Source organism: Trachypithecus francoisi, unplaced genomic scaffold (assembly GCF_009764315.1).
Source record: "Trachypithecus francoisi isolate TF-2019V2 unplaced genomic scaffold, Tfra_2.0 Lachesis_group14, whole genome shotgun sequence".
NCBI lineage: Eukaryota > Metazoa > Chordata > Mammalia > Primates > Cercopithecidae > Trachypithecus > Trachypithecus francoisi.
The window spans coordinates 19596201-19608647 of NW_022681459.1; the positions used below are offsets into that span (position 1 = coordinate 19596201).

General features: G+C 49.7%; 1 protein-coding gene across 1 annotated transcript in view; it reads right to left on the reverse strand.

The window, feature by feature from the left end:
* URB1 (URB1 ribosome biogenesis homolog) overlaps positions 1 to 12447 on the reverse strand; it is an 80871-nt gene that overhangs the window by 29189 nt on the left and 39235 nt on the right. The window contains exons 18-24 of the mRNA XM_033232305.1: positions 11789 to 11959; positions 10523 to 10719; positions 8516 to 8734; positions 7170 to 7349; positions 4838 to 5693; positions 3219 to 3420; positions 2417 to 2603 (exon numbers count right to left, since the gene is read on the reverse strand). Of these exons, the coding sequence (XP_033088196.1) occupies positions 2417 to 2603; positions 3219 to 3420; positions 4838 to 5693; positions 7170 to 7349; positions 8516 to 8734; positions 10523 to 10719; positions 11789 to 11959 (2012 nt within the window). The remainder of the gene's footprint in view (positions 1 to 2416; positions 2604 to 3218; positions 3421 to 4837; positions 5694 to 7169; positions 7350 to 8515; positions 8735 to 10522; positions 10720 to 11788; positions 11960 to 12447) is intronic.

Genomic DNA, 12447 nt, shown 5'->3' on the forward strand with positions numbered 1-12447 from the left:
ATTTCAAATAGCATTAATAGATTTGTAATTAGCCTTTTATTAAACAGTCAATGAAAACCACTAGTGTGACATCTCCACCCAGCCTCCAGGACACAGGGTTGGATGACATGAAGAGGTCTGTGGAACTGGAGGATCAATGTGGCTCCAGAGAGACCAGCTAAAGGCCATGTGTGTGCAGGCTGCTGCCTCCCACCAGGTTGGCTGTGTAGTGGAGGCCACAGTTCCAGAAATCACAAGGAGATCCAAGGAGATCCTGGACTCATCAGCTGAGGCCTATCTCACACTCGTTACCTTTTTTTTTTTTCTTCAAAAGAGATTGGGGTCTTGCTAGGTTGCCAAGGCTGGCGTGCAATGGTGCAACAGCTATTCATAGGCGCAATCCCACTACTGATCAGCACAGGAGTTTTGAACTGTTCTGTTTCCAACCTAAGCCAGTTCACTTCTCCTTAGGCAACCTGGTGGTCTCCTGCTCCAGAAGGTCACGATACTAACGCCAAACTTAGTGTGGAAACCTGATGGGTATAGCCCAGAACCTATGGGCTCAAGCGATCATCCTGCCTCAGCCTCCAGAGCAGCTGGAACTACAGGCGCACGCCACCATGCCTGTCTCATCACATTTTTAAATACATGTTCTCTTTCCCCCAGCATTTCCTACAGCTGGACATAATTGGCCAAGTGTGCAAAAATGGACCACGCAAAGATGTTTATCACAGCATTTTTTTATCATAATAAAAAAACCGGAAAACCACCCACAGGTCCAGTATCATACAGCTGCATGATATATGATGGTACATCTACCCATCTCCCACTGACCATCAAAGTCACGGCAGGTCCACAGTCACCAGGTGGGGAAAAAAAAATCTCTAAATATGGTATTATGTTAAAAACAAACAAAAGACCAGGCTACACACAGCATGCATAATATCCCAATAATATACAAAATTATACATAATTTTATCACATACATGCAGATATATAACAAGGTCTCTAGAGGGAAATTCACCAAACTTATAATGAGATGGACTCTGGGTAGTGGGAGTTTTTTTTTTTTTCTTCTTCTGTATTTTTTGCAGTGTTAATACTTGCAATGAGTATGTCTTTTAGCCTTATGATCACAAAAACCAGTAATTCCAAACTGCATGTGTGGTAGAGGAGGGTGGATATCATACAGTGGAATTCTACTCAGCAACAAAAAGTAAGAAACTATTCATTCCCACTACATGGATGAATCTGGAAAGCATCACTGAACTGAAAGAAGTGAAATGCACCACAGCTGACACACTGTATGATTATACTGCACAGTTCCAAGTCTACAAAGGTCTCAAACAGGCAAAACAACCTCAGGGTGACAGAAATCAAAAGAGTGGTTGCTTTGGAGGGAAGGGGATTTTGAGAAGATGCACAAGAAACTTTCTGGGAGATGAAAATCTTCTTGGATAGGAATGTAGGGTACACAGATATATAAAGTACACATATTTCTGGATACTTCAAAATACGTAAACTTACCTCAATTAAAAGAAAAGGCAGGCAAGGAGGGAGGCAATGCCCTAAAAAAGCCTAGTCTGTCATTCCATCATCAAGCCACCCACGGGGTGGAGAGGAATAATGGCCAAATATCTCTAAATTTTGTGAAAACTATAAACCTACAGAACATAAAGCTCACTGAACCCAAAGTACAAGAAACTTGAATAAAACTACCCTGAAGTATATCATTATCAAATGCTTTAAACCATGCCAAAAAAAAAAAAAAAAAAAAAAAATCCTAAAATCAGTCAGAGAAAAAAGACACAACACACAGAGAAACAAAGGCAAGAAAGGCAGATTTCTTACTGGAAGCAAAGCAGGCCAGAAGACAGAAAAGCAACAAGTTTGAAATACTTAAATAAGGAAAAAACTATTAACCTAGAATTGTACACCCAGTGAAACTTCCCAACTTGTTTTATGAGGCCAGCATTACCTAATCCTTAAAACCAAAGACACTGCAGGAAAATAAAATTAAAAACATCCCTCATGCACACAGATGCAAAAATTCTTAACAAAATATTAGCAAATCAAACAATATATAAAAATAAAACATCAAAATCAAGCAGGCTTATCTCAGGAATGCAAGGTTGGTTTAACATTCAAAAATTTGTTAATGTAATTCATCTTATTAGTAGACTAATCAAAAAACATTATATAATATCTCTAGATGGAAAAAAGGATTTGACAAAATCCAACATCCATTCCTGATAAAAGATGGTTCATCAATTCTGGGGTTATCCGGTATCTGCCACTCTGCCGCAGACACAGCCCCTCTCATTTCCTACAGGGCCATATTCATGCCACCTGGCTTGAAATGCATCTGTAGCTTGGTTTGTCTAGCATACCCTTTCCCACAGAAATTTAATCTGGATCTCTAAGAAAAGACACTTACCAACAACGAGTTTAATCTAAGCAGCATTTGCTTTTCCTGATTCTGAGTATCGTCATCATCTTGCTGGCCACCATTGAAAGACACGATCAGCCACTTCACACAGGACTCCAAAAGGGTCCTTCTCCAGGCACACAGCTCTTCCGTTGACCCTTCCAGAGCTGCTGAAATGGAGTCAGCCACGATCCACCTGCAGCAGGAGATGAGAGTCAGAGACAGAGAGCAGGCTTAAATCCTTCTGACTTTACATATAATCCAGCATCACAAAGAGCCATATGGGATAGATGCTGAGTCCTGCTCCCCACACTAGCCACTCACAGGAATCACAGGCTTTCCTAGACTCTTACTCAAACGCCAAAGATATACCAGAATTTTTACAAGCAAGGGAAATACTATTAGTACACTAGGAAAAGGATACATATATCCAGACTTTGTCTAAATCAGGGTTTCTCAACCTCAGTGCTACTGACATTACGGGACAGATAACTCTACCCTTTAGAAGCCAGAAGCAACACCCCCTCATCCTAGTTGTGACAATAAAAGATGTCAGACATTGTCAATTGTCCCCTGGGAAAAAGATCACTCCCAGCTGAGATCCACGGCTCTCAGGGAACCCAACCCAGCCATCCACTTGTGGAGATGTACAAGCTCCAGGCAGGATGCCTGAAAGTAAAGTTCTCGAAAGAACTGCCTGATCAGCACAACAGTAATGCAGCAGTTTTTCAATGACTTATTCCATGAATTTAAAAAAGAGAAAAGTGAAGCCGAGAGGAGAACATCCTGTGACCAACCTGAGCCTTCATACCTCTTGTGACTGCTTGGGGTGTGAAGCAAGCTGGGCAGGCAGTCCATGAGGACACTGAGATCCTTGGCTCGTGCAAACGGGACCAGCTGTGCCAGGATCTCCTGGTATGGCCCAGGCGCTGGGGGACTGTCAGTGCTAAGAAGCCTGTTCTGTAGCTGCCTCCACAGGGTTTTCCTCAAGACAGAAATGACAGCGGAGGACACTAGGGAAGAGATACCAAGGAGAAGTCATCACACCCAATGGTGGGCTGGAGCCAGCTTGGACCAGCTCATAGGAACTGGCTGCTGTATTTTAGGTATCCCGTGACCCTGGCGATGCCACACTGATGGCTTGAAATTGACCACGGCAGGAGTACTGACACCATGGAAACAGGCACACCTGTATCCTTCAAGGGTCCTCTCCTATCTCATCAGTCAACACTCTTGCTGGATACTCTTCAACCCAGGGGGCCCTGGCTATAGCTGCTATTTCTAAGTTCCTGATAAGACCATGAGTGCCAAGGTTCTCAGTTCACATGGGATTCGTTCTTCAAAGCCAGGTAACAGGGAGGGTAGCTGTTATGGTTTGGATGTCTGTCCACTCCAAATCTCATGATGAAACGTGATCCCCAGTGTTGGAGGTGGGGTCTAATGGGAGGTGTTTGGGTCATGGAGGCAGGTCCCTCATGAATGGCTTGGTGCAGTCCTTGTGGTAGAGTGAATAAGTTCTGGCTCACCCTATTAGTTCCTGGAGTGCCAGGTGTTAAAAAGAGCCTGCCACCTCCTGTGCCTCTTGCTTCCCCTCTGGCCATGTGATCTCTGCAGAGCTGGCTCTGCTTTTTCTTCCACCATGAGTGGAAGCAGCCTGAGGCCCTCACAAGACGCAGATGCTAGCTCCATGCTTCCTGGACAGCCTGCAGAAGCATGGGCCAAATAACCCTCTTTTCTTTATGAATTACTCAGCCTCAGGTATTCCGTTATATCAATGTCAAATGAACTAAGTGCCCAAGGACAGGTATGTCAAGCACCACTGACTAGAAGAATCCTAGTTGCAGGACGCTGTCTTACTTTTTAAAATCTCTGCCATCAATGATATGGAGTTATGCGAAACAGAGGCAAAGTGGTGAGTAAAAATCATCCATACATTCAACAAAAGGGAATTATATTAAATTTGGGGTAATCAAAAAGTGCCTCAGCTCTGAAACCCAGTGAGTGGAGACAGAAGAGAGAGCTGAACCCAGGCTGCCTCGACTCAACATCAACTCACCAACATCTCCCCAGAGGGCGGGGAACCCTGGGACATGGGATGGATTGGCGCCCAAGAACTCCTTCAATGTAACAGGACAGTCCTAAATAGCCCCAGCTACCGCACCCAACTCCGCCAGCTTCATGTGGGGGAACTCAGACCTGATGGAGCACAAGGGGCTGGGCCTCAGGCCACGAAGTACGGAGACTGAAGGGAGACAGGGTACTGGGGAGAATTACTCCATCTTTCTCCATCTTCAGAGTTGTGTCGGACACTGGAAACTAACCCACATCCCAGACACTGAATTTCTAGGGTTTAAAAATGGCCATGCAGTTCACCTTCTTAGCCCGAGCAACTTAAGACTCCCAGCTGCCCAAAGCTAGCCTTTCCCTTACCTCCTGCTGGGCGTGTGAAGTGGCTCCGCATCCTGCACTGGAGGTACACATGGATGAGGGGGAGGAAGTCGTCCAGGTCCCCCTGGAGGCCGAGCCCTGGGCCAGCCTGCAGGCACCACTGCTCGAACCACAGCAGGTGGGTGCAGCTCTCCTGCAGGAGCAGGGCAGCGATGCTGAGGGCCGCCTGCGTGCGCTGGGCCAGGCAGTAGTCAAGCAGATCAGCCCCGACTGCGGGGGCCAGCACAGGGTCTCTCTGCAGAGTGTGGAGGAGCACTGTGTCCAGCTCGTCCACTGCCAGCGCGGGCAGCAGAGCCCCCAGGCCTCTCACAGACTCGGAGGACCACAGGAGCTCACCACTCTGCAGCTGATTCTGGGGGCTGCAGGTCAGCAGCTGCACCAGGGTCTTCCCAAGAGCATTCAAGTGTCTTTCTTTCCCGGGGCATTTCGTGGGTTGCTGGGTCACCAGGTGGGTCTCAGGCAGGCTCAGCAGGGCCAGGGTGACCTCACGGAGCTGGGCACCCTCCATGTATGGATGCAGCTCCTGCAGGGCCTCCAACTGCGGCGGTGTCTTTGGTGGTGATGTGGCCGGGCCCTCCCTTCTGCTCTGAAGTTCCTTCAGCACACTCTGGGTGATGGCCTCTAAGTACCTGGCCAGAAGGCCCAGCTGCCCAATGTTCCGGAGGATCGGGGCACTCACTGCCAGCAGCTGGAGGACCCCTGCACTAAAGTGGGTGGCCAGGAGCTTAACAAGGACAGGGCTGAGCGAGTGCGGTGGGAGGGCCTGCTGCTCCAGGGCCAGGAACCAGCCCTCCAGGGTGGGGTGCCTGAGGACGGCCACGAGCACCTCCTCCAGCGTCTGAAAGGCAGTGACGAGGCACAGACGTCACACAAGGCCCAGGGCTAAGAGGGGACAGCAGCTGCCACACAAGTATTCACTGTTGTTAGCGGGACAGAGAGCAGAGGCCCCTTTCCTAACCCATTCCATCCTCAAGCCCGCATTTCCATGCCCCCTCGGGGTGCCCATGGCATCCTAGCCAAGCCCAGCCAGTGCTGTCATCCAGTTGTACCACAATCGCTGAGGCACTCCACCTGCCCCGGAAGGACTGGACTGTGACCTGGCTGGTGCCCCACCCACATTTGCGAGCATGTGTCTGAAGAACCCAGCCTGGGTGAATTTCCAGCATGGGAAAAGGGCTTTCTATGGTCACTCAGTGTGGGGGGCGGGCCGTGCAGAAACTCCACCATGTGAGTAAGAGCAATCAGCTGCTGGCTTCTCCTCAGTGGCCTTGCCCTCCTAAATAAATCTGGTTGAGGGACAGGAGTGTCTACTTACAGCTGGGGTGACGTCAGTTTAGACGAGACCATGTGTCTGGGAAAAGTGGGTTGGGATTAAACCACCGTGTGTCTACGATCCTGAATCAAAAGTAATCCTGTCTCCACTGTCAGGAGGAGACCGGGCCTCGAGTGACCCCACAAAACCCCCAAACTAGTTCTGACCTGGCCAACTGAGTAAACATTGAGCAGAACGCAGGTGAGCACCCTTGCTGGATTAGAGAACAATTTCATTCAATTGTTCCGCACAGCCCTGCTGAACCGATTCCTCACCAATGACACTCCACCAGTTCCCAGAGACAGACAGAAATTTTCTTCCCTTATTTATTCTCAGGGAAGGAAAGAGGAGCCTATCAGTCTCCACTCAAGCTTTACCAGTTAAAAACAGCAAAGCAAGATTACATATTGAGAATGCTTTGCCTCACGCTGACTGGCTAACAGGTGGTCCCTCACAAGCAAATACCTCCCAGAAAGACAACTCGGAAGTCAAAGGAAAAAAGTGTATATTTCAATTAGATTGTGAAACAAGGAATATATCTGCCTCCTGAACCTGGTAAAACAGGTTACATGGCAAACTGTGAGAGAAATAGTCATCCTGGCCCCAATTAAACAGTCTGCTCCCCAAAACTCCCAACAGGACAGAAAGGCTGCTGCTTCTCGGAGCGGTGTATTTCCCGTGAAGAGCAGTACCTGCTGCCCGCCTTTCACTCAACACAAGCTGCAGTTATTCACACTGTTTCTCAGCAGGCTCACCTCACATAGTGTGAGAGAAAGCTGTCTGCAGGGAGGGTGACGGTGCACAGAAAAGCAACTGGAAACAGAAATGCCCAAATTAAATCGCACACTGGGCGGGTGCTAGGAAGTTTTTATGATCTCTGCTGTAGTTTCTGCATTTCCCGATTTTCCCACAATGGACCCATGTTTGTTTTTAATCAGAAGTGAAGAGAAAGCCATTACCCATGACTCTGAGAACAGGCTAACAAGCGACCTGTGGGAGTACCTGATCATTGGCCAACTCCAGTGAGGCCACAGACTCCATGTCGAGGAAGAGGTCGGCTTCGGCCCGGGCGGCCTCACATCTCTGCTGGTTCTGGGCATCCAGCTGCTCACAGTGGACAACCAGGCGCCTGAGGAGATCCAGGAAGAGCTGCAGGAGGGGCGGGCCCACACTTCTGCCCAGCTGTGAGAACAAGAGCATGAGCCTCAGCAGGGAAAAGAAGGGCTCACAGCCACCAGGCAGTGACTTCCAGGGCCTGTGTTTTCACAACAGGAGACTCGGGAGGCAGGCTGAGATGGCAACTCCTCCCAGAGTGTGTGAGACACCCATCAACGCAATGCCATTTCTCAAATAAGAGATGTGTCTTCCTACGCCCTGGTGAAACACAAAGGTGTCCCTAAACTGAAAGGGACAGGCCCACCTCAAAACTTAAAAATCCCTTGAACCACATCAGGAACAGAAATTCATCAGCCAGCTACTAAACAAATAAACTTAAGAGGGAGGGCTGGGTCAGGCACAGTGGCTCATACCTGTAATCCCAGCACTTCGGAAGGCTGAGGCAGGCAGATCACCTGAGGTCAGGAGTTCAGGACCAGCCTCGCCAAGATGGCAAAACCCCGTCTCTACTAACAATACAAAATTTAGCCGGGCATGGTGGTGCGTGCCTGTTATCCCAGCTACTAGGGAGCAGAATAGCTTGAACCTGGGAGGCAGAGGTTGCAGTGAGCCAAGATCCTGCCATTGCATGCCATCCTGGGCAATAAGAGCGAAACTCCGTCTCAGGAAAAAAAAAAAAAAAAGAAAGAAAGAGGGAGGGCTGGGTGCGGTGGCTCATGCCTGCAATCCCAGCACTGTGGGAGGTTGAGGCAGGCAGACCACTTTGAACCCAGGAGTTTGAGACTAGCCTGACCAACATGGCGAGAACGCATCTCTTCAAAAAACACAAAAATTAGCTGGGAATGGTGGTGCATGCCTATAGTCCCAGCTACTTGAAAGGCTGAGAGGTCAAGGCTGTAGTGAGCTATGACACACCACTATACTCCAGGCTTGGTGACAAAAAAACAAAGGCCTGGCAGGGCCACCAATGCAGTCTACCACAGGAAGGGCTCTGTCTTGACCAGAGCTGCCCTGAAAACAAAGTCAGGCTGACCTGACTTCCATCTGCAGGGACATGCAGAGTTTGAGGGTCAGGAAGTTTGCAGCTGAGGTCTGGACAGAACAGCACTTAAACTGCCTCTGCAGTGAGTTCCAGAGAGCAAGAGTGCGCTGAGCTATGGGCCCGACTCAGAGAAGGCTGAGCTCTCTGGTGGCAGAGCTCTGGAGCATGCGGAGGATGGGGTAACGCTGACCTGGCCGAAGCTCTCCACGGTGCTCCGCAGGTAGAGCAGCACCTGCTTGGCCGCGCGCAGGACCTGCTGCATGGGGAGGCGTGGCATGCTGGCCTGCAGCTGTGCCTGGATGTGCTTGTTCCGAAGCGCCTGGCTCTCGTAGGCTGCCTGCAGCAGGGCTGTGAAGGAGGAGGCCGAGGGAAGGGCAGGGGGCGAGGGGCTACCCTGTGCCTGCGGCAGCTGAGGGAGACAGCAAAAGGCCGGGGAAGAGAAAGACACATCACCACGGATGAAAACAGTCACAGGCATGGCTAACATACAACAAACGGACGTTTCACAAAGAAGCACGCGCTAGGATAGGACCAACAAATACGGGATCGCACGGCGTTTTCCTTCAGTAGAGTAAGTTCTGGTACCATGTCATGCATACTTTCCTAGAGCATTTCCGCTGACCACATGTGAAGGCCCAGGTCATGCTGGATCTGCACCCCTTGGAGAATAAGGCAGGAGCCTGTCCCACAGGCAGGAGCCACATGTGGCAGAGGCCAGATGTGAATCACAAGAATCACTAGAAAGGGGAAAATCAGCCTACAGAGGAGTCCGCTCTGCAAGTGGCCTTTGGAAGACCCTCCCCAGGAGCCGCGGGTTGAATATGTTGTTTGAAGGACAGAAGATGGGCAGAACACAGAAATTTCTGGAGCCCTTCTGCCTCAAACTGAAATTATTCATTTCTTCTAACGTAACTACCAAGCTGCCTCCTTTATTTACTCCATGTGGCTTATGTTGTATAACTCCATTTGACTTCCTTAGGCTAATACAACCCCAGGCTGTAACATGCCCTGAAACTCGGTGGTTGCCAGTGTTCCCCAGGCCTGCAGCAGCATCAGGAGAATACATGAGAAATGCAAATTCTCAGGCTCCACCCAGACCTGCCGGGTCACTGTGCGGCTGGAGTCCAGCAGTCAAGTTTGAATAGGCCCTCTGGGGAATTCCGACACACCCTGGAGGGTGAGAACCACTGCTGAGTCTTATTCCACAGAAGGTGGACACCCACTCCGAGCATCCATGAGGGGCAGGACAGAACCTCTAATACCTCCACATAAGCTGCTGTCTGGCTATCACTGTGGCCTACGTGTGGGTGAAGGTGGCAACACTGTTGTGGGTGAGGGCTCTGGAGCCAGACTGCTTGGGCCGAATCCTGACTCCGCCACTGACTGGTGTTGGAACCGCTCTGTGCCTCAGTTTCCCTATGTGCATAAAGGATGGCGAGAGTCCCGGCCTACTTCTCAGAGTTGCAGTGAGGATTAAACGGCCAGAAATACACGTAGTACACTTAGTAGAGGGCCGGGTATGCCTCCAAAAACACCCAGAAAACATGCAATCGTTGCTGGCTATTGCTACCAACATCACAAGACAAGGAGGGTCTAAGCTGTCTGCTTTTTCAAACACAGTGAAAACGAAATGAATGCACAAAAATGCATACCACAGATTTCGTGCCCCGCACAGCACTGTAAACACTCTGCATTGGAGTCAGAATCCCATCACGAGAACATAGTCCCCAGCAAAAGAAAATACACTTTTTCCTTTCCTTCCCCAGCTTCAGCAGAAGAGACCCTGCTGGAGGCCTTGAGGGGCCACGTGTGACAGCTGAGTACAGTCTGTCTAGGGCCATGCTAAGGTTCACAGAGGAGAGCCAGGAGACAAGCACGCACAGATAACAAGGTAAGGAAAAAAAGGAAAAGGCAACGCACCTTCCCCAGGCTCAATGAGGAATTAACCTATTATCATTATCAGGGAGCCAGTGGGAAATTTAATTTGGCTGCATCACTGAGTCTTGTGTGTTCAGTTATGTTAGCTGAGCACCAGGGATACTACTTAGCTTCCTCTCTTATGCAGGGGACTTTAGGGTAAGAAATTTCACCCTGCAGGCTGTCTGGCTATCCAACTGCACAGCTGTGGCCCAGCCAGCCGTGACCCCGGGAAGAGCCCTGCACAGGAGCAGTGACCACAGCTGTGGCTGCAGCTCACCCAGGCCTCTCGGGCTTGCTCTGGGATCCAGAGGCTGTAGTATCTGTTAAACCGGGAGAGCTGGTGGCAGCAAGGCACCGGGCATGGAGTCTCAAGCTTGTCATACGCCTGGAGCAGGAGACAGAGAGCCAGGGGGTCCCTCTGGGTGTGGAGGAGGTCAGTCAGCACCGCCATCAGATACGTCACAATGTTTTCCGCTGCAAAGGAACAAGATGCATGTGGGAAGAGGCTGGCTGGGCCCACCCTTCTGTGACCTACCAACACCACCTTCTTCCACACACACGCAAGACCCTGAGATATTCATGCAACTCCACGAGGGGACACACAACCACAGGGAAGGAGGTGCTACTACTGGACACTGTACTAGGCTCTGGTTTTTTAAACATATAGAGCAAAGTCAGACATTCGCTCCCTTTTGCCTGGTCTCTTACATGCCTGGGTCTTCACTCACTGGGAAGGAGGCCCAGGAGTGAAGACCCAGGCATGTAAGAGGCCAGGCAAAAGCCACCTGGGACCAGGACTTGCTAGGTGCTCAGCAATCCATTTACTCTGCCTCGGCACACAAGCCTCTCTTGTGTGTAGGCTAGGACCACATGCCTGGTGAGTCACTTCCAGGCCATAATACTCCTTGCTTGACTATCCACCCTCACTTCCCTTTCCATGGTGATCTTGGAAGCCACAAATTGAGATGGCATAGCTACAAAATGACAGCAGCCTGAATCCCTGTCCAACTTCCTGGAGGACAGCCAACCAGAAGAGCCACCTGGCCTGTACTAGACCATAGCAAGGTCTAGAAACAGACTCTTATTTACTAAAACTACTGACAAGTCATGGCTTATTTGTTACTGCAGCAAAGCCTGAGTTCTCCCGACCAATCACACTACTATAATCTGTGAGCACTTCCTTGGGTCTAAGTTGCCTGGAAAATCCAACAAGTATGAAGGATTCATCCTTTGCATCAATGTATCAAGAATAAATGTTGACAGAAAAACACCACTGTTACAGAGGCTGTCTGGGCAGCCAGGCAAACACATTATTTCAGACTCATGCTCAAATGACCAATTTCCTAAAAGCCTAGCCAGCCCCAAGATCCCCACCCCTGTGCTCCTAGCTCTGCTGGCTGAGTAGCTATCACCCTGGAGATTCTGACCTCTTGTTGCCCTGGATTCTCAGCAACTGATCCCACAGCCCCTGGAATCCCACCTCCCACCCCGCACAGACCAGCCGGCCAGATGCAGCCAGAACATCCTGACTATACACAGGTACCTGCTTCACCGCCTGTCCCAAGTAGCAACTTATTCCTCGCTTCCAGGGCCGCAGGGACCACAGCACTGAATGGGAACGTGAGCAGGATCACGTCTTCATTTAACGTGAACCCTATTTCCTCATCCAAGCCTTCACTGCCCTCCACCAGGACATCTACCATGTCGAGAACATCTGAGACAGAAAGAGGAGAATCCAGATGATGTGACAGCCACTGAAGGGTTTCACTGCAAATACCCACAGGGAGGCAGGAGTAGAATCCATGCAAAAAGAAAAAAGCCACATTCCTCTTGGGGGAGCATTTAATACAGTTTGACCCTGAACAGACAAGACATTGCCTATGAAATCTTTCATATCTTTGGCTGATAAAATGCGGGATATTCAGCTGAGGTGATAAAAGGTTGAAGTTTCCTCAAGGGACACAAGAAGCCCAGGAACTTTAACCCAGATATTCAGGCAAACAAGCCAAAATCTGAGAGGCAAAACAGTGTGAGGGTTAAAGCACAGGCCAGAGCCAGAGTGCCTGGGTTCAAATCCTGACTTTGCTATGTAGCAGCTGTATGAGCTTGAGCAAGTTATTATACTAAACCTCTCTGTGCCCCAGCTGTCTTATCTCTATATAAAATGAAGAGAATAATAATATCCTTTTCTCTTGGGGTTGC